Below are 26889 nucleotides of genomic sequence, written 5' to 3'. Positions count from 1 at the left end.
TTCTTGGTCCTTTGTAGTCCTTTATTATTTGCCTTGACGTAACCCTTGGGTTTAAGTAAGGAAGCATTCATTATACTCATTTTATAGTAGAAATTCCATCTCAGAGGCTGTACAACCTACCCAAGATTCCACAGGTGCCAACATATTAAGTAAAGCTAAACTCAAAACAGCCAAGTACCTAGTACATGTGTTTGTGCTCTCAAGTTTGTGAATGGGTAAAACAATTTCCCAGATTCCTTTCAATAATCACACTTTACATTTCCACTTGCTATTCTTATTATTCTCACTATTATTAGTATCAGATTATATTTGATCAACAAATTCTTTAACATGGTTTCTTGGTTTAATTATTTTTTAAATTATTCTTGCAATTCTGTATCAAATAAAAAAAGCTATTTTTTTTTTCAAATAATTCCTACTACTATCTTTCTGAAAGCTTTTGATTTACTTGGCAATGCAAAAATTACTAACATTTTACATTTTATAAACATTAATTATTTTTTAATAATTACAGTATTCCACACCTAAATCAATTCAAAACAAAACAAAAAAACAGGAAGCAGGTGTTTAGCCTAATGGTCAAGACACCTGCACTTCATATTCCCGGCTTCTGCTCCTGACTCCAGCTTTCTGTCTATGCAGAGCCTCAGAGGCAGTAGTGGTGGCTCAAATAACATGGAGACCTGCATTTGGTTCTCAACTCCTGGCTCCAGCCAAGTTCATGTGGACATTTGAGGACCGAGCCAGAGGACCAGGAACTCTCCCTTTCTCTGTCTCTGACAAGTAAAAAAAATTTAAAGTCCTTGCTAATTCTTATTGAAGTAGTTTTCTAATTTTCTGTCCATCTCCTATCTGCCTTTATTGGAAATATTCTTATTCTACCTCACTGTCAAATCCTCCTTTTCCTAACAAGAAAATGTGTTAGGAAAGCTTACTTTCAACGTTCCATGGTAAAAAAAATAAGCCACCTAAATTGGAAAGTGAAACTCCATATGTTAAATGAGGGATTCAAGACATTTCCCAAGAGGCCATATGACTAGTTTAAAAGCTGGTAAGATGTGCCTAAAATACTTTAACTCTTTGACTTATAGTCATATTTTAAATCTGCCAATTAGACATATTGACATATACATTCAAACTATGCCCAAACCAAATTAAAATCCCAAAGAAAACAAAATACATTCAATGAGCAATACTGAGAAGTTAATAGCACTCAATAAGCAGTATGCTCTCAGAAGTAGGGAGCATTAAACACCCAGCAGTTTATATAATTTAATATGCTAAAAATGAGGAAATGAATGGGATGGTGGATGGGAAGTACACACACGAACAGTAATTTCACGATTTTCTTCATTTTGGTTGTATCGCTTTCTTGTCTTCAGGAGGAAAGACTTTGACTTCAAAAGTGACAAAATATTTGAGAAGGGAATTTACATCTTTCAGTTCTAAATGGTATTCCTGTGCTATTTTGTTAGCAGTCCACGTCTCTGGATGAAGCTTATGGTTATTGAGCAGTGTCAATGCTTCTACAATGGAAATTTTGCCTTTGGGAATGTTCTTAATATCCATCATATCAAAGTGATGGCCTTTCGGCAATCTGAATTCCTTTGGCTCCTGCTGAGTTTTGGCATCTTTTACCTGGTATGGAAAAAACAAACAAATAAATAAGGCTTTTAGAATGAGAGAAAAGATTAGATATCTACTTTCATACTTCTCAAATCTATACTATTCTCCTTCAAATAAATACTCCACATGCTTTCCCAAACTGCATTTTCTTATTACAATAAACTATGGTTTAGTTGCACTTTTGCTACATTATCTTTTTTTTAATTTTTTTTATTTATTTTTTTATTTGACAAGCAGAGTTAGACAGTGAGAGAGAAAGACGGAGAGAAAGATCTTCCTTCCGTTGGTTCACCCCTGCAAATGGCTGCTACAGCCGGCTCTGCACCAATCTGAAGCCAGGAGCCAGGTGCTTCCTCCTGGTCTCCCTTGCGGGTGCAGGGCCCAAGCACTTGGACCATCCTCCACTGCACTCTCGGGCCACAGCAGAGAGCTGGACTGGAAGAGGAGCAACCGGGACTAGAACCCAGGACCATATGGGATGCCGGTGCTGCAGGTGGAAGATTAACTAAGTGAGCCTCGGCATCGGCTCCTGCTCCACTATCTTTTCATTAACTAAAATTCTATGATCAAGAATTCATACAATTCTTGGAAATAACAACTGAATGGATACCATTCATCCCATATGTTCATCACATTTCATATACAGGTTGAGTATCTCAAATACAAAAATCTCAAATGCTCCAAAATCCTAAATTTTCAGAGCATCACCATGATGTCACATGAGGAAAATTCCCCCAGTTTACCACCTGGGACAATTCATTGTCAAAACACAGGTGCACTCATAACAGCGTAAATTACCTTGAGGCTATGAGTATAAGGTGTATGTAAGGGTACTTCAGAAAGTTCAGGGAAAACATAAAAGGCAAATTTATTGTAGAGTACAATTTTTAAAATCTGTGCTTAGAGGCTGGAACTGTGGCACAGCAGGTAGAACCACTACCTACAAATCTGGCATACCATATGGGCAATGGTTAGAGTCCACACTGCTCCATTTCCCATCCAGCTCCCTGCTAATGCACCTGGGAAAGCAGCAGAATACAGCCCAAGTGCCTGGGCTGCTGCACCCAAGTGGGAGAGAGAAGACGCTCCTGGCTGCTGGCTTCAGATCAACCTAGCTCTGGCCATTGCAGCCATGAAGGGAGTAACCAGTGGATGGAAGACCTCTCTCTCTCTGCCTCTGCCTCTCTGTAACTCTGCCTTTCAAATAAATAGATGAATCTTTGGAAGAAAAAAAAAGAAAAAAAAAAAAAAACCTGTGCTTTGGAAGATCTCCTTCACTCTCCTGCTCTCCCTTTCAAATAAATATTAATTTTTTTAAAAAAATAAGCAAATAAAAGCTGTGCTTGTGTGTGCTTTGGAAGGGCATGATTCTCATGCTGCCCTAGCAGCTTACTTGATGATAGGCTCCATTCTGTTTCCTAGTTTCACTTTTCAAAATTTTTTTCAAGATTTATTTACTTTATTTGAAAGGCAGAATTACAGAAAGGCAGAGAGAGAGAGAATCTTCCATCCTCTGGTTCACTCCCCGAATGTCTGCAATGGCCAGAGCTGGGCCAATGCAAAGCCAGGAGCCAGGAGCTTCTTCTGGGTCTCCCATGTGGGTGCAGGGGCCCAAGCACTTGGACCATCCTCTACTGCTTTCCCAGGCCACAGCAGAGAGATGGACTGGAAGAGGAGCAGCCAGGACTAGAACTGGAGCCCATATGGAACGCTAGCACTGCATGTGGCGGCTTTACCAGCTACGCCAAAGCACCGGCCCCTCACTTTTCAAATTTATTATTTTTCTTAAGATTTATTTTATTTATTTGAAAAGTCAGAGTTACAGAGAGAGGGGGAGAGACAGAAAGACAAAGATTTTCCAATCTGCTGGCTCACTCTCCAAATGGCCATGATAGTTGGGACTGGGCCAGGAATTCCACCCAGTGGGTAGAATTCCATCCAGGTCTCCCACATGGGTCACAGGGGTCCAAGCACTTGGGCCATCTTATTCTGCTTTCTCAAGCACATCAGCAGAGAACTGGATTGGAAGTGGAGTAGCAGGGACTCGAATCAGTGCTCCAATATGGAATCTTGGTATAGTAGGAGGCAGCATAACCCACTGTGCCATAATGCAAGCCCTGCTTTTCACATTTAATGCCTTTGAACACTTTGAATAAATTAAAATACTTCCTGAGAACTTGCCTGAGAAAATAAACTATTGCCTCCAATATAAATAGGACCTAAGCATACACAGAGCCATCCATATCTGTCTAATCCAAGCTTAACTCCTGAATTTGTGTTCTGTATTCCATTCTTATTATCTAGCTACACCAACCATTCTCTCCTTCTCTTCAGCTGCACTCTGCCTACTGCTGCTTCCTGCCCAAAATATAAAATCTAGTCACTATCTTTGTAAAACTCCCACTAAACCTCAAACCAATACCTCCTTTAAGAAGTTTCTTTTTCTTTAGTGAAGGTTTAAAAGCCAATGACATCCACTATCCCTAATGATACGCTAGTTGCTTTATTCAGATGGCACCTTTCAATCTTTCTCTTTGGTTTTCATGCCATGCCTCTCCCAGTTTCCCATCTATTTCTCCAGTGATTCCTGCTTGGTATTCTTTGTGGTCCCTTTCTCATCTGCTGCCACTTAAATGCTAGTGTGCCACGAGTTCTCACCCAGGCCCCCTTCTCACTCTACACATTCTTCTAAAGTAATCTCACACATTCCCCATCTTCCATTACTATCTGTGATCTAAAACTTACACTGCTTCATGACTTCTAGACTTAAAGTCCCACATGCCTAATGGGCTTCTCCACTTGGATGACCTACATGCACTTCAACGTCAGTGTCTAAAACTGAACATACAACCAATTCTACCCCCGTATTCTCAATCTCAGTAACCAATACCACCCACCTCCCATACCCATGTCAGAAAATAAGGATTATACCTGACACTTCCCTCTCTCTCACTGCATCCAATCAATGACCAAATCCTTTTGACACTGCCTCCTAAGTCTCCCAAGAACCCATTCACTTCTCCCCTACAGCCACAGAATTACCCAAATCTAAGCCAATGTCACCTGCAGAAACTATTGCAAACATCTGTTAGCCGGTCTCCTTTAACTGAATAAAAGTGCATTTTGTTCCCTCCCAGCCCACTGTCTTGTCTGACGCCATTTTGCAATTTGAAGCCTTTTAATGACATCCCATTGCCCCTAAGAGCAAAATTTCTTAGAAAGACAAATCAGGACCTTCACTCTGGCTCTATTATTTCCTAACCAAATCTTTTCTTCCAAATTCACCCTTCTCACTCTCCCGCAAAGGGAAGCATCATTCACTCTCATATCTTCATAACACAATCTTGGCCTGAAATACTCTTACTCACTTCTTCACTTTACACAACTCAAAGCTTCTCTCACTTTCCTATTACCAAGTACATCTTCCTTCCACTCCGAACACATCTTTATTCAACCCTTCTAATTAGTATTAAATACTAAAATTAATACTAACTTTTTGAAACTGGAAACATTTAACAAAACTCTCTCTTAATTAAGAAATACCAAAAATGTCTGAGGCCAGAAATGGGATAAAAGTATTTTTTAATCAGAAACCGCTATCATTTTATTAGAATCAATGCTGAAAGATCAGAAGCATCCTGTAAGGACGAAAACAGGTGAGAATGCTTTTTTAATGTTACAGACAACATAAAAGAATTTAGGGAGGATTCCAAGATGGCAGATTAGGGAGGGACTAGACTAGAGATAAACAGTGAAAGAAAGGGGTGTACAAAGTACACTTTCAGGAGAGAATTGGAGAGAAGACCGCAATGGAAACCCTACAAAAGGACGAGAAACCCTGTGTACCTGTGTGAAGGGTGTGGACGTGCAGCTCAAACACAGGCACCAGCTTGGAGAGGGAGGTGAGACCAGACTGCAACAACCCATGGCGATAGAACCGAGGGAGAGCGAGGCTTGAGTCCCGACTGGAGCCCTGGGAGCCGGCTGTTGCTAGCAGTTGCCAGCAGACCCAGTCGAAGTACAGGGGGCATATTTGTCTCACTCCACCTTCCCCACACAGCGCCTACTGCCCCGCTGAAAGAGGGCAGGCACCATCTTGGGTCTGGGAGGCAGCTGCACAAGACTTTGTGCACGTGCACAGGAACTAGCTGATAGAACATCACCTTCACAGCAGTACTGGCGGCGGCGGTGGAGCAACTTCCAGCCAGTGGCTCTTCTGTGCCCGTGTGATCCAGTGATTCTAGCAGAGGGAACAATCTGCAGTCCCCACTGACTTTGAGCCTAGCTGGGAGGTGGCTGGGCTTAGAGTAAACCCTGCGCAGGTCATCTGTGCAGTTCACACAGTGGCACGGAATACACTGGGGGCTAACACCTGGGCATTGAGATCTACAGGATTCTCGCTCCACCCTGGAGCACTGACCAGAGCTCCCTGGCCACACCCACCACACACTTTCTGATATTCGCTCAAAGTGCAGACATCCCACTAAGCCACACAGAGGCATAGCTCAAAGATAAAAGCCACCAGAGGAGAAAAACAAAAATAATCCCACTAAAAACAAACACAGAAATTCAAGAAACAAGAACAGGAAGGCACCATGAGCCCCCAAAAGAAACACAACACTTCAATATTAGTATGCGAAGATGAAGAGATTGAGGAAATGCTGGAAGCAGAATTCAAAAAAATTATGAAAACACTACCCAAAAACAATCAGAAGCAAATTCATGAATTAAAGAAAACCATACATGAATGAAAATTTTTCCCATGAAATTGAAATTTTAAAGAGAATCAAATGAAATATTAGGCATGAAGAATACAATAGATCAAAATGAAACATTAGAAATGAAGAATTCATGCCAGCACCATGGCTCACTTGGCTAATCCTCCGCCTGCGGCACCAGCACCCCGGGTTCTAGTTCCGGTTGGGGCGCCGGGCACTAGTCCCAGTTGCTCCTCTTCCAGTCCAGCTCTCTGCTGTGGCCTGGGAGTGCAGTGGAGGATGGCCCAAGTCCTTGGGCCCTGCACCCGCATGGGAGACCAGGATAAGTACCTGGCTCCTGGCTTCGGATCGGCGCAGTGCCGGCCGTGGCGGCCATTAGGCGAGTGAGCCAACGGAAGGAAGACCTTTCTCTCTGCCTTTCTCTGTAACTCTACCTGTCGAATAATGCATCTCAAGGATCTAGAAAAACAACAAACCAAACCCAAAATTAGTAGGAGGAAAAAATAATTAAAATTAAAGAAATAAAATTGAAACAAAAAAACAACACAAAAGATCAGTGAAATGAGTAACTGAAATGTAATGTATTGGAGTAAAATAGACATTTCAAGATCTAATGATTGTTTACAACCCTTTTCTCTTCCATTGAAGAACAGTGCTTTTTCTTCTTCATACTATTTGTTGAAATCTTTCACTCAGTGTAGGGTTACCTATGTGATTATTAAGTTCAGCTGAAAATAGATCTCTGTAAAAACTAGTAAGAGTTGGAATGTGAGAGGGAAGAAAAAGAAGGGCTGGAGCATGGGAGGGAGGGAGGGTTGTGGGGGAAATGTCACTATGTTCCTAAATCTATTTGAAATACATGAACCTTGTATAACTTAAATCAACTTTTTAAAAAAAGAATTAAGTAAATTAAGCAAATATTAGAAAAGGAGAGTAAGTATAATTTCTTACAGATGGGAAATTATCTTTAGAACAACAAGAGATATAATAACTTAGCATGGAGAACAGCTGCAATATAAAATTACTAGCTTTCTAACAATAAGCAGTTTTTTAAAAAAAACAGGGTAGGGGCCGGCACTGTGGTGTAGTGGGTAAAGCCGCCACCTGCAGTGCCAGCATTCTATGTGGGGGCTGGTTCAAGTTCCAGCTGCTTCACTTCCAATCCAGCTCCCTGCTATGGCCTGGGAGGGCAGAAGATGGCCCGAGTCCTTGGGCCCCTACTCCCATGTGGGAGACCTGGAAGAAGCTCCAGGCTCCTGGCTTTGTATCGGCCCAGCTCTGGCTGTTGTGATCTCTTGGGGAATGAACCAGCAGATGGAAGACTTTCTCTCTCTCTCTTGCCACAGCCTCTAACTCTGCCTTTCAAATAAATAAATCAATCTATAAATCAATCTTAAAAGGGGGGGGTGAAAAAGACCCTACTTATAGCAATAACCTTCCTTCTATTTCTCAAAGACTCAACAATAAGAAGATACTGAGTCTTCCTAAATTAATCTATAAACTTCAGTTCAATTAAACTCAAAAATCCAAATAGGACTTTTTAAAGACCATATCAGGGAGCCAGCATTCTGGTGGAGTGGGTAAGGCCACCACCTGCAGTGCCAGTGTCCCACATGGGTGCTGGCTGGAGTCCTGGCTGCTCCACTTCTGATGCAGCTCTCTGCTAAGTCTTGAGAAAGTAGTAGAGGATGGCTCAAGTGCTTGGGCCCCTGCACCCACGTGGGAAGATCCAGAAGCTCCTGGCTTCAGGTCGGCACAGCTCCAGCTGTTTTGGCCATTTGGGGAGTGAATCACCAGATGGAAGATTTCTCTCTCTCTCTCTGCCATTTGTAACTCTGCCTCTCAAATAAATAAATAAATCTTTAAAAAAAGAATTTGTAGGGCTAACATACAAAAATAGAAGGAAAAAAAGTAGAACTGATGAGTTCATACACAGACCTTAAGATGTAAGTACAGTAACATTTTGAGTAAAAAAGGTCTAGGTTGCTAAACAAGTTGCATATAAACAACTGGCCATCCATTTGAAAAGATGTTAAAATAGTCTCTGCAAATACCTTATTTAATGCCAAGTAAATATTTTAACATGAAATAGTTATAAAACTACTAGAAGAAAATAAGATTTTTTATGATGCTACGCTGGGTCCAGTCCTCCTGTATCATGAAGGACAAACAGGCTGACATATCTGACAGAATAATGAACAGCAACAGCCAAGTTGGACAACAAGTCTAGACATTGTTTGCTATATGACAGGCACAATTATCACTGATGTACAGACATCACAAATCATTAAGAAAACTATGGAATGCAGAAAACAAAAAGGACACATAGGCAATTCAATTTTTTATTATCACTTCCCTAGAGGAGTCTTTTGAGACTTTTCCTAATGCTTCCCATGAAATTTTAATGCCACTATATACTTTTTCATGTATTACATGTATACCTGTGACTTATACATAAAAAGTGTTTTCCCTCATGCCCCAAGAGCCAATTTTTGAATGCATAATTTAGTATGATGTAAGAGGAAAAAACTTGAAAGTATTACTCAAGACAAGCTTAAAAATAAAGTGGACATCACTCTCTTAACCTTTTTACTGTGAATATCTAGTGTAACTGAATCTTACAATCTCTTTTACAAGCCAGTTACAGTTTTATTTTTCCTTTTATGAAAACTGTATTAAAAACTCTCTGTGTTGGCCGGCGCAGCGGGTCACTAGGCTAATCCTCCACCTTGCAGCGCCGGCACACTGGGTTCTAGTCCCGGTCGGGGCGCCAGATTCTGTCCCGGTTGCCCCTCTTCCAGGCCAGCTCTCTGCTGTGGCCAGGGAGTGCAGTGGAGGATGGCCCAAGTGCTTGGGCCCTGCACCCCATGGGAGACCAGGAGAATCACCTGGCTCCAAGTTTCGGATCAGCGCGGTGCGCCGGCCGCAGCGCACCGGTGGCGGCAGCCATTGGAGGGTGAACCAACGGCAAAGGAAGACCTTTCTCCTCTCTGTCTCTCTCTCTCACTGTCCACTCTGCCTGTCAAAAAGAAAAAAAAAAAAAAAAAAAAAAAAAAAAAAAAAAACCTCTCTGTGCAGGCCAGCGCCGCGGCTCACTAGGCTAATCCTCCACCTTGTGGCACCGGCACACTGGGTTCTAGTCCCGGTCGGGGCGCCGGATTCTGTCCTGGTTGCCCCTCTTCCAGGCCAGCTCTCTGCTGTGGCCAGGGAGTGCAGTGGAGGATGGCCCAAGTGCTTGGGCCCTGAACCCCATGGGAGACCAGGAAAAGCACCTGGCTCCTGCCATCGGATCAGCGTGGTGCGCCGGCCGCAGCACGCTGGCCGAGGGGGCCATTGGAGGGTGAACCAACGGCAAAGGAAGACCTTTCTCTCTGTCTCTCTCGCTCACTGTCCACTCTGCCTGTCAAAAAACAAAACAAAACAAAACAAAACAAAACAAAACAAAACAAAAAAACCCAACTCTCTGTGCAGTTTAATTCCTATCTAGCAAAAAGTACCAGAGAATTTTAGAATGGAAAATAAACAAACCTGTAAGTAGCTGTGAATGCTTTTTTATCCATCAATAAAATTCTTCCCATATCTAGGAACTTCCTGCCCCTGCACCTAGTTAATTCCAATTTTTCCTTCAGACCTAAGTTTACATGTCATTTCCTCTGAAATCATCCCTGATTCAATGTCAAATAGATCCCTCCGATACACTCTCACAGTGCCTATACGTCTCCTTGAGCAGTGATGTACCCCAGGTATAGCTGCACAGTAGCTCCTCTGTTATTACCTGTGTGCTTGACATCAAAAGCCCTGTACAAACAACTAGGTCTGTTTTGTTTAGCACTAAACACAAAGTACTCGTATCCAGCACTTACATGGATTTATGGATTTACATATAAAGGGGACTTTGGGCCAGTGTTGTGCAGCAGGGGTTAAGTCATTGCCTGCAATGCCAGCATCCCATAATGGTGCCAGTTCGAGTCTCAGCTGCTCCACTTCTGATCCAGCTCCCTGCTAAAGCACCTGGGGAAAGCAGTAGAGGATGCCCCCATCACCCACATGGGAGATCTGGATACAGCTACAGGCTCCTGGTTTCAGCCTGGCCCAGCCCCACCATTGTCATCATTTGCAGAGTAAACCAGTGAATGAAAGATCTCTGTATCTCCCTCTTAATCTGTAACTCTGCCTCTCAGATAAATAAATCTTTAAAAAATAAATATATACATGAAGAAACTTCAAAAAGCTCATGGAAAATTCAAATTACCTTATGATTCCATTCTTTCACAAGCCTTCTGAATTTCTTCGTACTGTGTGGATAGACTTATGTATTTACAAATTATACAAATGTTAATATAGGGATTCCCATTTCCAATATATTCTGTGACACTCTTCCTAATTTACATATCCAACCTGAATATATACTTAAAATAACAATAAACTCAACAAAACCCCAAACAACACTAAAGGAACCCCTGAAATTAGAATATACTTCAATTGATATTAATTTGAGAAAACAGTATTAAAGCCCTCCTTTTGCAACTCAAATGGCAGTGGCGCAGTAGGTTAATCCTCTGCCTGTGGTGCCAGCATCCCATATGAGCACCGGTTCTAGTCCTCGCTGCTCTTCTTCCAGTCCAGCTCTCTGCTGTGGCCCGGGGGTGCAGTGGAGGATGGCCCAAGTGCTTGGGCCCCTGCACCTGCATGGGAAACCAGGAGGAAGCACCTGGCTCCTGGCTTCGGATCAGCACAACTCAGACCGTGGCAACCATTTGGGGAGTAAACCAACGAACGGAAGACCTTTCTCTCTGTCTTTCCCTCTGTCTGTAACTCTACCTCTCAAATAAATAAAATCTTAAAAAAAAAAAAAAAAAAAAAAATGGTTGGCCAGCGCTGCTGCTCACTAGGCTAATCCTCCGCCTGTGGCGTCGGCACCCCGGGTTCTGGTCCCGATCAGGGCACTGGATTCCGTCCCGGTTGCTCCTCTTCCAGTCCAGCTCTCTGCTGTGGCCCGGGAGTGCAGTGGAGGATGGCCCAGGTCCTTGGGCCCTGCACCCGCATGGGAGACCAGGAAGAAGCACCTGGCTTCTGGCTTTGGATAGGCGCAGCGCGCCAGCCGCAACGCGCCAGCCATAGCGGCCACTTGGGGGGTAAACCAACGGAAAAAAGGAAGACCTTTCTCTCTGTCTCTCTCTCGCTGTCTAACTCTGCCTGTCAAAAAAAAAAGAAAAAAAAAAAAAAAGAAAAAGGCAGTAACTGGAAGTACTTTACCAAATCCTACAAGTTCTGATTGGTTATCAAATAATTCACATAGAGGCATTCAACTGATGCTTCCACATGTCTTTTTAAATAATCAATGAATCAACCTGGGTACATACTAATACTTTTACGGGTAATTTTAAGTATCCAATAAATCAAAGAGAAAATATCTTACTTAAACCATTGTGCTTATATTTAGTACTTAACTCTGATTTCAACTACAGAGTAGAGCAATCTCTGTGTACCACTTGCCACAGTTCTCTCATAATTTTCCTGGAGCTAAAAAATAAGTAATTTATTGACAATTAAAATACACATTACCTGACATCCACAATGGCTAAATAGGTTATAGCCACACTAACTTAAGCTGCTCTGAGATATAAAAAGAACAAGGGGAAGACTATGTTTCCAGGGGTCTGACAGAAATTTTCAGCAAATAAGTGAAAAAAGATAATGAAGACTGTGGGACCAACAGAAAAGACAGGAGCTGGCATTATGGCGTGGTTAAAGCTGCCGCCTGCCAGCCTTCTAGAATCCCATATGGGCATTGGTTTGAGTCCTAGCTGTTGTGCTTCCTATCCAGCTCCCTGCTAGTGTGCCTGGGAAAGCAGTGAAAGACGGACCAAGGGCTTGGGCCCCTGCACCCTCTTGGCAGACCCAGAAGAGGCTCCTGGCTTTGGCTTGGCACAGCTGCAGCAGTTGTAGCCATCTGGGGGGTGAACCAGCAGATGGAAGATCTCTTTCCTTCTCTCTCTCACTACATAATAAATCTTTTTAAAAATTTTTTCTTTAAATAAAAAAAAGAGAAAGAAGGCAGAGACGCCACTGCAGTCAGCCACAGGGCACAGCGCACTGCCAGCTTATAGCTGCCATCTTATCATGCCACATAGAAGAAACTTCTACAAGCCCCAGTGCTCAGTTTTAGCTGACAGGAAATTCTAGCTACCCACTGATCCCCCTCCCTCTTTTTTTTTTTAAAGATTTTATTTATTTGAGACGTAGAGTTACAGACAGTGAGAGGGAGAGACAGAGAGAAAGGTCTTCCATCCACTGGTTCACTCCCCAAATGGTCGCCATGGTCGGAGCTACGCCAATCCGAAGCCAGGAGTAAGGAGCTTCTTCTAGGTCTCCACGCAGGTGCAGGGGCCCAAGCACTTGGGCCATCTTCCACTGCTTTCCCAGGTCACAGCAGAGAGCTGGATTGGAAGTGGAGCAGCCGGGACTAGAACCAGTGTCCATATGGGATGCCAGCACCATAGGTGGAGGGTTAACCTACTGCGCCACAACACCGGCCCCTACCCACTGACTTTTACTTCAGCCTGGAGAGCTGACTGGGGTCTGAGCAACAGCAGGGCTTGCAGAAGAGAAGCAGCCCTGCTTCCTTTCCCTCCCTGACTCAAAGAGTGCAGGTGCACCACTGTTCTACCAGCACCACAGTCAGAGTCAGGGCAACGTGTGGGATGAAAGGACAGATCCCCTGCACCCTGCAACTGTGGGAGTTTTTGGGCATTAACCCCAAGTTATGCTCTCGCCTAACTTGCTCAATGTGAGCAAGGGGGATTCATCACCTTAGCTTCTGAGGGCTAACACCAGAAGCAGCCCATGAAAAAAATCCGCTCCCACCCTGGGAGATCTGGGTAATGACCTCACTATTCTCTGCAACACTAGCATTATAACAATCCATTTGAAATTTCTCGATGCCACTGGAATCTACCCAGTGGAGAGGGAAGAACCTTATCCATGTTCTACCTCTTTGGACTTATACCCTCCAGAGTAAAATCTGTATAATTGTAGTCACCCTGTAGGACTGGAACAGGGTCAGTTCACATCCCCTAGTTCCAGGACTAAGGTTGCTGGTATTATAAGCCATAGCACCAGTTGAACTTTCCTATGCGAACCTGAACAAGGGTCCATCCATATCACACAGTCCTGGAGACACAGCAATTGGTGCTTTAAGTCCCAGCATCACTCAGGCTTGCCAGTAGGACAAGGGGGCAGCCACCTCCGTCTCCCTCAGCACCAAGAACACCTGAGCTGTCATATTCACCACGGACACTGACACTGAACTCTCTGTAGACCAAAGATACACACCCAAGGAAACCTTTATTCATCTCAAAGCCACACTTGTATCCTTACAAACTGCAGCAGACTAGTCTACTGTGTCACTTGAAGACACAGCTGACATTGATTAAGACAAAGAAAATTACTCAGAGACCACATTCTTGGTCTTCCTTAGACCAAAGTCAGAGCAACAAGTTAAATGATATCCTGCATTCCAGCTAAACCATCAACTCTTTTCAGTAAAACTTACTCCATAAAGAAGGGACAAATACACCACATGGTAGATGTCAACAAAGGAACACAGCAGATATGAATAAGCAACATGGCATGCCTCCAAAAGAACATGATATTCCTCCAGAATTAGATTCTGAACTGAAGGAAATCTAAGAAACGGCAGATACAGAATTCAAAATAATGATCAACAAGATGCAAGAGACTAGATAGATTAAAGAAAAGAGGAAATCAATGAGTGACATGAATGAAAATATTACTAAGGAGATAGAACTCATTAAAAGCCAAATAAAAACTTTGGAGATGAAATCTTCAATCAGTGAAATTAAAAAAATAAAAAAAAAAAGACTGAACTTAAACAGCAGAATAGAATTTCTAACCCTGAATCCAAAAATTTTGAAATAACCCAAACAAAAATAAAGAGGAAAGAATTAAAAAGAATGAACACGGACACCATTACATGACCAAAATTTGTATTATAGGTATTCCTCAAGCAGAAGAAAAGGAAAAAGGCATTGAAAACCTGCTAAAAGAAATAATAGTTGAAAATTTCTCAGGTCTTGAAAGAGACATAGACATCCAGATACAAGAAGCTCAAAGAACCCCAAGCAGACTCAACCAATAGTCTTTTCCAAGGCATACTGTCATAAAACTGCCAAAAGTTAAAGAGGAGAATCCTAAAGACAATAAGAGAAAAGCAACAAGTTACATATAAAGGAAAACCAATTAAATTCACATCAGACTTCTCAGTAGAAACCATACAGGGCCAGAAGAGAATAGGGTGATATATTTTAGGTCTTCAAAGAAAAAACTTTCAAACAAGAATATTAAATCCAGCAAAGCTATCCTTTAAACATGAAGGAAAAATAAAGTGTTTTTCTAGATAAGCAAAAACTGAGAGAATTCACCACCTCTAATCCAGCCTTAGAAGAAATTCTGAAAGGCATCCTGCATTAGAAGTAAACATCAAGAAAACACACGACTGCCAAAATTCACTGACAGAGCAGACAGATTCAATGGTAGTTCAACATCTGCAAGTCAATAAATGTCATAAATCACATCAACAGAAAGAAAAACAAAACCATATGTTGTCCCAATAGATGCAGAAAAAGCATTTGATAAGATTCAACACCGCTATATGATAAAAACCCTCCACAAATTAGGTATAGAAGGAAATTCCTCAACATTATAAAGGCTATATGTCACAAATCAACAGCCAATATCATACTGAGTGGGGAAAAAACTGAACGCATTTCCCCTCAGATCTTGAACAATACAACAATGTCCACATTCAACTCTCTCACTCATTACAGTACTGGAAGTTTTGGTAAGAGCATCTCAGGAGGGGAAAGAAATAAAGGGCATCAAAATTGGAAAAGAGGAAGTTAAATCATTCCTGTTTGCAGATGACATGATATTGTACATGAAAAAACTTAAAACATTCCACCAAAAGCTGTTAGAGTTGATAAACCAATTCAGTGGCCGGCGCCGTGACTCACTTGGTTAATTCTCCGCCTGCAGCGCCGGCATCCCATGTGGGCGCCGGGTTCTAGTCCCGGTTGCTCCTCTTCCAGTCCAGCTCTCTGCTGTGGCCCGGAAAGGCAGTGGAGGATGGCCCAAGTGCTTGGGCCCTGCACCCGCAAGGGAGACCAGGAGGAAGCACCTGGCTCCTGGCTTCGGATCGGCGCAGCATACATATATGTGTGTGTGTGTGTGTGTGTGTGTGTACACATGTATATATAAGTGTATATATATATACACACACACACACATATATATATATATATATGTAGAGGCATGAAATCAGATCCATATCTCTCACCATATACAAAAATCAATGCAAGATGGATCAAAGACCTAAATTTAAGACCTGAGACTCCAAGACATTGGTGTAAGGGATGACTTCTAGACAAGATCCACAAAGCACAGAAAACAAAAGCAAACTAAACAAATAGGACTATATCAAACTCAAAAGTTTATACACAGCAGATGATTCAGGGGGCGGAGCCAAGATGGCGGAATAGTGAGGGCACGCACCGATAGTCCAGGAAAATTTAGTTTAATAAAAGGGGAGTTACGGTAGCCGCAGAAAAAAGAACCAGGAAAAAATTGCACGGGAATCGTGAATCGGAGGACCTACTGGGAGAACAAGGTCGCCCACCGCGCGGAAGCCAAGTCGCGGGACGGAGCCGCAGAAGCCCCAGTGCTCCAAGGGGAGTGCATGCCACACAGACAACAGCGGGGAGACTTGGGACGCTCCACACATCGGCGCTGGAAGGGGAGGTGAGCTCAATAACCCGAGACATTGGTGGGGAAACGGGGGTCAGAATCTAGAGGGGGGCCGGAAAGTGCAGCAAACTCACTACCGGAAAGAAGGAAAAAAAAAAGCTTCGGGGTTTCTCTTCCCCCTAACCTTGCAAAGGTTACAAGGCTGCAAGGCTAGAATTCCCAAGAGACAAAGAGCAGGCCTGCGCTCTGGATTTACATATCAATGGGGGAGAGCTAAGGAACTGAGTCACTACAATTCAGTAGCCTAGGCAACCCAGTGGGAGTCCAGAGGAGCCAAAGACTGGAAGCTAAATACCATCAATTCTGCACAGCCGTGCCCTGTGGTGTTACTTACCCCCTGAATAAATAAAATAAATAAATAAATAAAAAGAGAGAGATTTACCACGCATAACCTGAGGGTGTCACCTTTGCACACCCTTAACCTGGAAGAACCAGGCAGAGCTCTCAGGCCGCACCCATCTCAAGCCTCCAAGGCTCCTCCAACAGCAGGCAGTCCACTTAACACGGACACAGTATAAATAAAAAAATAAAAAAAAAAAAAAAAAAAAAAAAAAACGCACAGTGACGCAAGAAGAATTAACTATGCCGAGTAACAAACACAGAAATAGAGGGAGCAAGATCAACGATGACACTATGATGCCTCCAAATAAGCAAAACACCCCAAGCCAAGAGTATGAAGATGATGAGATAGAAGAAATGCAAGATACGGATTTCAAAAAATTTATGATAAGAACATTTAGAAGTTTTCAAAAGCAAATCCTTGAACTACAGAAATCCTTAATGGACAAGATTGAAAATCTCTCTCGTGAAAACGAAATTTTAAGGAAGAGTCAAAATGAAACTCAGAAACTAGTAGAACAGGAAAGTGTTATAGTGAAGAGAAATCAAAATGAAATGAAGAGCTCAATAGATCAAATGACAAACACATTAGAAAGCCTTAAAAACAGAATGGGTGAAGCAGAAGAGAGAATATCGGACTTAGAAGATAGAGCACAGGAAAACATACAGTCAAACCAAAGAAAAGAAGAGGAAATTAGAAACCTAAAAAATATTGTTGGGAATCTACAGGATACTATCAAAAAAACCAACATTCGAGTTCTAGGAGTTCCTGAAGGCATGGAGAGAGAGAAAGGATTGGAAGGCCTTTTTAGTGAGATACTAGCAGAGAACTTTCCAGGTTTGGAGAAGGACAGAGATATCCTAGTACAGGAAGCTCATAGAACCCCCAATAAACATGACCAAAAGAGATCCTCACCACGACACGTGGTAATTAAACTTACCACAGTGAAACATAAAGAAAAGATCCTAAAATGTGCAAGAGAGAAACGTCAGATTACTCTCAGAGGATCTCCAATCAGACTCACAGCTGACTTCTCATCAGAAACCCTACAAGCTAGGAGGGAATGGCGAGACATAGCACAGGTGCTAAGAGAGAAAAATTGCCAGCCCAGAATATTATATCCTGCCAAGCTCTCATTTGTGAATGAAGGTGAAATAAAGACCTTTCATAGCAAACAGAAATTGAAAGACTTTGTGGCCACTCGTCCGGCCCTGCAAAAGATACTTAAAGATGTGCTACACTCAGAAACACAGAAACACGGCCATCAATATGAAAGAAGGGAAGGGAAGAACACCTACCAGTAAAAGAGCATGGGAAGCTCAAAGCATATACTAGAAAATATTTCCGGGAAAATGGCAGGGCAAAGTCACTACGTATCAATAGTCACATTGAACATTAATGGTCTGAATTCTTCAGTTAAAAGACACCGTTTAGCTGACTGGCTCACAGAACACAACCCAACTATTTGTTGCCTACAAGAAACACATCTCTCTAACAAAGAGGCATGCAGACTGAAAGTGAAAGGTTGGAAAAAGATATTCCATGCCAACAGAAACCAAAAAAAAGCAGGTGTAGCCATATTAATATCAGACAAAATAAACTTTAATACAAAAACTGTTAAGAGAGACAAAGAGGGACACTATATAATGATTAAGGGTTCAATTCAACAGGAAGATGTAACTATTATAAATGTATATGCACCTAATTACAGGGCACCGGTCTATTTAAAAGATATGTTAAGGGACTTAAAGGGAGATTTAGATTCCAATACAATAGTACTGGGGGACTTCAATACTCCACTCTCAGAAATAGACAGATCATCCGGACAGAAGATCAACAAGGAAACAGCAGATTTAAATGACACTATAGCCCAAATGGATCTAACAGATATATACAGAACTTTCAACCCTACATCTACAGACTTCACATTCTTCTCAGCAGCGCATGGAACCTTCTCTAGGATTGACCACATACTAGGCCATAAAGCAAGTCTCAGCAAATTTAAAAGAATTAGAATCATACCATGCAGCTTCTCAGACCACAGCGGGATGAAGCTGGAAATTAGCAACTCAGGAAACCCCAGAAAGTATGCAAACACATGGAGACTGAACAACATGCTCCTGAATGAACACTGGGTCATTCAAGAAATCAAAAGAGAAATCAAAAACTTTCTGGAAGTAAATGAAGACAACAACACAACATATCAAAACTTATGGGATACATGGCCGGCGCCGCGGCTCACTAGGCTAATCCTCCGCCTAGCGGCGCCGGCACACCGGGTTCTAGTCCCGGTCGGGGCGCCGGATTCTGTCCCGGTTGCCCCTCTTCCAGGCCAGCCCTCTGCTGTGGCCAGGGAGTGCAGTGGAGGATGGCCCAGGTGCTTGGGCCCTGCACCCCATGGGAGACCAGGAAAAGCACCTGGCTCCTGGCTCCTGCCATCGGATCAGCGCGGTGCGCCGGCCGCAGCGCGCTGGCCGCGGCGGCCATTGGAGGGTGAACCAACGGCAAAGGAAGACCTTTCTCTCTGTCTCTCTCTCTCACTGTCCACTCTGCCTGTCAAAAAAAAAAAAAAAAAAAAAAAAAAAACTTATGGGATACAGCAAAAGCAGTATTGAGAGGCAAATTTATAGCAATAGGTGCCTATACCAAGAAATTGGAAAGGTACCAAATAAATGAGCTTTCAGCGCACCTCAAGGACCTAGAAAAACTGCAGCAAACCAAACCCAAATCTAGTAGGAGAAGAGAAATAATTAAAACCAGAGAAGAAATTAATAGGATTGAATCCAAAAAAACATTACAAAAAATCAGCCAAGCGAGAAGCTGGTTTTTTGAAAAAATAAACAAAATTGACACCCCATTGGCCCAACTAACTAAAAAAAGAAGAGAAAAGACCCAAATCAATAAAATCAGAGATGAAAAAGGAAATGTAACAACAGACACCACAGAAATAAAAAGAATCATCAGAAATTACTACAAGGACCTGTACGCCAGCAAACAGGAAAACCTATCAGAAATGGATAGATTCCTGGACACATGCAACCTACCTAAATTGAACCATGAAGACATCGAAAACCTAAATAGACCCATAACTGAAACAGAAATTGAAACAGTAATAAAGGCCCTCCCAACAAAGAAAAGCCCAGGACCAGATGGATTCACCGCTGAATTCTACCAGACATTTAAAGAAGAACTAATCCCATTTCTTCTCAAACTATTCAGAACAATCGAAAAAGAGGGAATCCTCCCAAATTCTTTCTATGAAGCCAGCATCACCTTAATCCCTAAGCCAGAGAAAGATGCAGCACTGAAAGAAAATTACAGACCAATATCCCTGATGAACATAGACGCAAAAATCCTCAATAAAATTCTGGCCAATAGAATACAACAACACATCAGGAAAATCATCCACCCAGACCAAGTGGGATTCATCCCTGGTTTGCAGGGATGGTTCAACATTCGCAAATCAATCAATGTGATTCACCACATTAACAGACTGCAGAAGAAAAACCATATGATTATCTCAATTGATGCAGAGAAAGCATTTGATAAAATTCAACACCCTTTCATGATGAAAACTCTAAGCAAATTGGGTATAGAAGGAACATTCCTCAATATAATCAAAGCAATTTATAAAAAACCCACAGCCAGCATCCTATTGAATGGGGAAAAGTTGGAAGCATTTCCACTGAAATCTGGCACCAGGCAGGGATGCCCACTCTCACCACTGCTATTTAACATAGTTCTGGAAGTTTTAGCCAGAGCCATCAGACAAGAAAAAGAAATCAAAGGAATACAAATCAAGAAGGAAGAAGTCAAACTATCCCTCTTTGCAGACGATATGATTCTGTACTTAGAGGATCCAAAGAACTCTACTAAGAGACTATTGGAACTCATAGAGGAGTTTGGCAAAGTGGCAGGATATAAAATCAATGCACAAAAATCAACAGCCTTTGTATACACAAGCAATGCCATGACTGAGAAAGAGCTGCTAAGGTCAATCCCATTCACAATAGCTACAAAAACAATCAAATACCTTGGAATAAACTTAACCAAGGACGTTAAAGATCTCTACGATGAAAATTACAAAACCTTAAAGAAAGAAATAGAAGAGGATACCAAAAAATGGAAAAATCTTCCATGCTCATGGATTGGAAGAATCAACATCATCAAAATGTCCATTCTCCCAAAAGCAATTTATAGATTCAATGCAATCCCAATCAAGATACCAAAGACATTCTTCGCAGATCTAGAAAAAATGATGCTGAAATTCATATGGAGGCACAAGAGACCTCGAATAGCTAAAACAATCTTGTACAACAAAAACAAAGCCGGAGGCATCACAATACCAGACTTCAGGACATACTACAGGGCAGTTGTAATCAAAACAGCATGGTACTGGTACAGAAACAGATGGATAGACCAATGGAACAGAATTGAAACACCAGAAATCAATCCAAACATCTACAGCCAACTTATATTTGATCAAGGATCTAAAACTAATTCCTGGAGCAAGGACAGTCTATTCAATAAATGGTGCTGGGAAAACTGGATTTCCACGTGCAGAATCATGAAGCAAGACCCCTACCTTACACCTTACACAAAAATCCACTCAACGTGGATTAAAGACCTAAATCTTCGTCCTGACACCATTAAGTTATTAGAGAACATTGGAGAAACCCTTCAAGATATTGGCACAGGCAAAGAATTTCTGGAAAAGACCCGGGAGGCACAGACAGTCAAAGCCAAAATCAACTATTGGGATTGCATCAAATTGAGAAGTTTCTGTACTGCAAAAGAAACAGTCAGGAGAGTGAAGAGACAACCGACAGAATGGGAAAAAATATTTGCAAACTATGCAACAGATAAAGGGTTAATAACCAGAATCTACAAAGAGATCAAGAAACTCCACAAAAACAAAACCAACAACCCACTTAAGAGATGGGCCAAGGACTTCAATAGACATTTTTCAAAAGAGGAAATCCAAATGGCCAACAGGCACATGAAAAAATGTTCAAGGTCACTAGCAATCAGGGAAATGCAAATCAAAACCACAATGAGGTTTCACCTCACCCCGGTTAGAATGGCTCACATACAGAAATCTACCAACAACAGATGCTGGCGAGGATGTGGGGAAAAAGGGACACTAACCCACTGTTGGTGGGAATGCAAACTGGTCAAGCCACTATGGAAATCAGTCTGGAGATTCCTCAGAAACCTGAATATAACCCTACCATTCGACCCAGCCATCCCACTCCTTGGAATTTACCCAAAGGAGTTTAAATTGATAAACAAAAAAGCGGTCTGCACCCTAATGTTTATTGCAGCACAATTCACAATAGCCAAGACCTGGAACCAACCTAAATGCCCATCAACGGTAGACTGGATAAAGAAATTATGGGATATGTATTCTTTAGAGTACTATACCGCAGTAAGAAACAACGAAATCCAGTCATTTGCAACAAAATGGAGGAATCTGGAACACATCATGCTGAGTGAAGTAAGCCAGTCCCAAAGGGACAAATACCATATGTTCTCCCTGATCGGTGACAACTGACTCAACACCAAAAAGGAAACCTCCTGAAGTGAAATGGACACTATGAGAAATGGTGACTTGATCAGCATAGCCCTGACTGCTAATGGACAACTTAATACATTATCCCTCATAGTATTTTTTTTTGTCTGTTCTACTTAATATGACTGGTTTAATTCTGTAATTATCACACAGTTATTCTTAAGTGTTGAAAATTAACCGAAATGTGATCCCTGTTAAACATAAGAGTGGGAATAAGAGAGGGAAGAGATGTATAATTTGGGACATGCTCGGGCTGACTTGCCCCAATTGGTAGAGTTGGAAACATACCAGGGGATTCCAATTCAATCCCATCAAGGTGGCATGTGCCAATGCCATCTCACTACTCCAAGTGATCAATTTCAGTTCACAATTGATCATAATGAAAGGACTAAGAGTCAAAGGGAGCACATAAACAAGTCTAGTATCTGCTAACACCAACCGATAGAATAAATAAAGGGGAGAGTGATCCAACATGGGAAGTGAGATACTCAGCAGACTCATAGAATGGCGGATGTCCTAAATAGCACTCTGGCCTCAGAATCAGCCCTAAAGGCACTCGGATCTGGCTGAAAAGCCCATGAGAGTATTTCAGGCATGGAAAGCCAAGACACTCTGGCAAAAAGATCTCTGTGAGTGAGATCCCAGTGGAAAGAACAGGTCTTCAAAGAGGGAGGTGCCTTTCTCTGAAGGGAGGAGAGAACCTCCACTTTGACTATGACCGTGTCTAAACAAGATAAGAGTCGGAGAACTCAAGGGGCTTCCATAGCCTTGGAAACTCATGACTGGTGCATAGGGAGATTACTGATGCCATAAACAGGAGTGTCAATTGGTAAAGTCAACAACAGGAGTCACTGTGCACTTACTCCTCATGTAGGATCTCGGTCCTTAACGTGCTGTACACTGAGGCTTAATGCTATAACGAGTACTCAAACAGTATATTTCACTTTGTGTTTCTATGGGGGTGCAAACGACTGAAATCTTTACTTAATGTACACTAAACTGATCTTCTGTAAAAAAAAAAAAAAAAAAAAAAAAAAAAAAAAAAAAAGAAAGAAATTTTCAATTCCCAACTTGACTCTCACTGGGATTAAACATGACAATAGGTCTGATCTGATTTCATCATCATTTAAAAAAAATCATCTATTATTTTTCACTTTATGTTTCTGTGTGGGAGCAAACTGTTGAAATACTTACTTAAGGTATACTAAGCTGATCTTCTGTATATTAAGATAATCGAAAATGAATCTTGATGTGAATGGAAGGGGAGAGGGAGTGGGAAAGGGGAGGGTTGTTGGTGGGAGGGACGGTATGGGGGGGGAAGCCATTGTAACCCATGAGTCGTACTTTGGAAATTTATATTCATTAAATAAAAGATAAAAAAAAAAAAAAAAAAAAAGTTTATACACAGCAAAGGAAATGATCAATAGAGTGAAGCCACATTCAACAGAGTGGGAAAGATATATGCAAACTACCTGTCTGACAAACAATTAATATCCCCAACATATCAACAACCTTAAAAACTCAACAACAAAAAACCAACCAATCCAGTTATGAAATGGGCAAAGGACTTCAATAGTTCTCAAAAGAAGAAACACAACTGACCAACAAATATACGAAAAATGCTCAACATCACTAGCCATCAAAGAAATGAAAATCAAAACCACAATGAGACATCACCTAACCCCTGTCCAGAAAGGCTATAGTCCAAAAGACAATAACAAATGGTGGCGAGGATGTGGAGAAAAGGGAACAACTTATACACTGCTGGTGGGAATGTCAACTAGTGCAGCCCTTGTGAAAAACAGTGTGGAGATTTCTTAAAAAACTAGAAATACAACTGCCATATGATCCAGCAATCCCACTACTGGACTTATAGCCAAAAGACTGAACACAATGTATCAGTAATACCTGCACCACCATGTTTATCACAGCGCTGTCCACAACAGCCAGCATTTGGAACCCACTAAGGTGTCCATCATCAGATGAATGGACAAAGAAAATGTGGTATATGTGTATACACACACACACACACACACACACAATGGAATATTATTCAGCCGTAAAACAGAATGAAAGTCTACCATCTGCAGCAAAATGGACTCAACTGGAGGACATTAGGTTGAGTGAAATAAACTGGACCCAGAAAGACAAATACCGCATGTTTTCCCTTTTATGTGGGCGCTACATTTTTTTAAAAATGTGTGTATCAGTATTGTTGCAAACAGTTTTGTAAAGCTTTGTTTTATGCCTTTGTCAAACCAGTGGTTAAGAATTCTATATACTACTACAGTTTTAATGATCTGTGATTACCTTAAAATTTACTGTAAATGGGTAAAATGGTCATGTTTCCATTATTGTTTATAACTATTGTCTATATTCCTACTAAACTGGGGTCTTTCTGCTTTTTACTTGTTAAACTTATTTGGTGAAGTATTAAGACTGTTTACTGTAATGTAATTTTAAAATGTCATCTCAAAACTAAAAAGAGAAGGAGAAAGGAAAGGAGGGAGAGAGTAAGAGGGGAATACCATTCAGTTCTTAGAATTGTATCTACAAATCACATCGGAAGGTAAAAACTAAACATTTACATTTCAAATAATTTTTTAAATACACATTACCTGCACGGTAGTCACAGGATCTGTGGAATCAACATACACATCTTTTAGTAACGACAGCAGCTTGTCATCTTTTCTAGCAATTTCTCCCTTAATTTCTGGATGGTCTGGGTGGAAAGAGAAGGAAAAGTCACAATATATGAAAGGCGAGAACTCCCTCAGATTCTAAAAGCACACAAAACAGTCACTTCAACTTCTTTTTAATAAACAATCTTTGGGCAGTTCAGGAAACCTTTTAAATCGACGTCAAAACACTAGGCCCTCAGGGCCCGGCGTCCTTCGTTCTGGGAAGACACCTGCAGCAGACCTGGCTGCACGCGGCCCCCTGCTCCCTTGGATTCTCTGTACCCAGTCGCCACGCATGAACCACCAAGGCCGGCCAGGGACTGTCCTCGCCGGTCTCCCGCCCCCGGGCGAGGACAGCGTCAATGTCACCGACCCGGCGCCTCCACCGTCCCGCGCCCTGCCCACCCGAGCCGCTGTGGCCGAGCAGGCGGACCTGCGGATCCAGGTCCCCGGGCGGAACAGCCCGGCCGGCCGCACCGGGACCCCGCGCCCCGACGCGCCCCCGCGCCACTCACGGCTCAAGTGTTCTCTGAGAAGACTCTTGGTGGAGGGGTGCTTGGGAGCGGGAGAGGGCTTCATCTTGCTGATTTCCCGTTCCGCTCGGTTCTCCAGGTTGAAATTCCTGATCGCCCGAACCACCTGAGCCCCCATCTCTTTAGGACATGATGTCCTTAGCTTCACTGCGCACGTGGGAAAACACCGGCGCGGACGACCTCTGGAGCGCACGGAGCATGCGCACGTATAGCGTCGAGCGGGCCGGGAAGCGAGTGCTAAATGTGCGCTCATCGCCCTCTCGTGGTCTGGAGGCCACACAGCGCGTTTCAGGCTCCATCGTTTCAAAGGGAGTGGCTCCTCCCCGGGACACTCGGGGGTGGGGCCTAAGGCCAGGTTTTCAACGTTGGAGCCCGTGGAGTCACGGAAGAAGATAAAACACAATTTCATGCTAGGCACCACTCCAGACTTATAACTCTCAGATTTATTTATTTATTTAACTTATTTAACTCTCACATTGAGCCCTGGCGTTAGTTAGGATTTCCCACGTGATTCCAATATTGCAGTCAAGAACTGAAAATCAAAGTCATGAGGAAATTGATTTTGAAGAAAAATAATGTAGGGATATTCATTCTTGATGAATATTCTGGGCCATTCTTCATTTCCTGTCCCGTTGCCTGATGCATTTCCAGCCACCATATTCCCTTTTTCCATTAGATTTCACATCCTACTCTCATAACTCATTTGACCTAAAGCTATTGATTTTAGTGTATGTTTTCTTTGCCCTCTGTATTTTTGTTACTAATTTATTTCTCCATACTATTAAATACTGAGTCTCCTAATTTTTCTCCAATGTTTCTTCTTTCGTCTGCCTCTCTCATTTTATGTACTTCTGGGAGAACTCTGTGTAACTTAATGAAAGAAACAGCCCGTACAGGGCTAGGGAAAACTGAGTGTTAGATTCATATTCTCTCTCTCTCTCTCTCTCTCTCTCTCTGTGTGTGTGTATGTGTGTGTGTGTCCTTCCCTCTATCCATCCATTTCTTTCTCTCCTTTCCATTTCTGGTACAATAGTGCTGCTTTTATTTAAGATTCTTGGGAAATATTGTGATTAATCCACAATAAAAGAAATCCACCAGGAAGAAAGCAGTAGTGTATCTAAAGTTAAAATATTTGGTATTTGAGAATAGCAAAACAAAACCTGGTTTTGGTATTCTCAGCTCTGCTTCATGAAATAAGGTAGATGGATTGTTTTTGGCCAATTTAAAGTGAGAAGAGAATTGATGTTAATTGAATCGGGACCAGCATTGGGGCACAGCAGATTAAGTTGCTGCTTCCAATGCCAGCATGCCCTATCAGAGCCCCATTTCAAGTTTTGGCTGCTCCACTTCCCAACCAACTTCTAATGCGCCTGGGAAAGCAGTGGAAGATGGCCCAAGTACTGGGCCCCTGCCACCCATGTAAGAGACCTGGATGGATTTCTTAGTTCCTGGCTTCATTCATACTCTCTCTCTCTCTCTCTCTCTTCTCTCTCTCTCTCTTTCTCTTTCTCTCTGCCTTTCAAATAAATAAATATCTTTTAAAAAGAGAGATAATTGAGTCAAAGCAGTGAAAAAATAAGAATCAAAGAGACAG

The 26889-nt window shown here is 42.2% G+C and overlaps 1 protein-coding gene across 1 annotated transcript; it reads right to left on the bottom strand.

Moving 5' to 3' along the window:
* Positions 1–25525, bottom strand: NDUFAF4 (NADH:ubiquinone oxidoreductase complex assembly factor 4). Its single transcript, XM_051855455.2, has 3 exons — positions 25278–25525; positions 24700–24803; positions 1–1638 (listed from the first exon to the last, which is right to left on the bottom strand). The coding sequence occupies exons 1-3, from the start codon at positions 25411–25413 to the stop codon at positions 1351–1353; spliced, it is 528 nt and encodes a 175-aa protein (XP_051711415.1). The 5' UTR covers positions 25414–25525; the 3' UTR covers positions 1–1350.
* Between the last annotated feature and the right edge of the window lie 1364 nt (positions 25526–26889).

The sequence above is a fragment of the Oryctolagus cuniculus genome, chromosome 5, assembly GCF_964237555.1.
Source record: "Oryctolagus cuniculus chromosome 5, mOryCun1.1, whole genome shotgun sequence".
Lineage (NCBI taxonomy): Eukaryota > Metazoa > Chordata > Mammalia > Lagomorpha > Leporidae > Oryctolagus > Oryctolagus cuniculus.
Note: the sequence above shows the minus strand (reverse complement) of the source record. Positions and strands in the feature narration are given on the sequence as shown.

What these genes read in the sequence shown, in the direction of transcription:
- NDUFAF4 (XM_051855455.2), bottom strand. Translation starts at nt 25,413, where the DNA reads ATGGGGGCTCAGGTGGTTCGGGCGATCAGGAATTTCAACCTGGAGAAC. An exon ending in TCTCAGAGAACACTTGAGCC is followed by an intron (nt 24,804 to 25,277) that starts GTGAGTGGCGCG and finishes CTTTCCACCCAG; the next exon opens with ACCATCCAGAAATTAAGGGA. An exon ending in ATCCTGTGACTACCGTGCAG is followed by an intron (nt 1,639 to 24,699) that starts GTAATGTGTATT and finishes TTTCCATACCAG; the next exon opens with GTAAAAGATGCCAAAACTCA.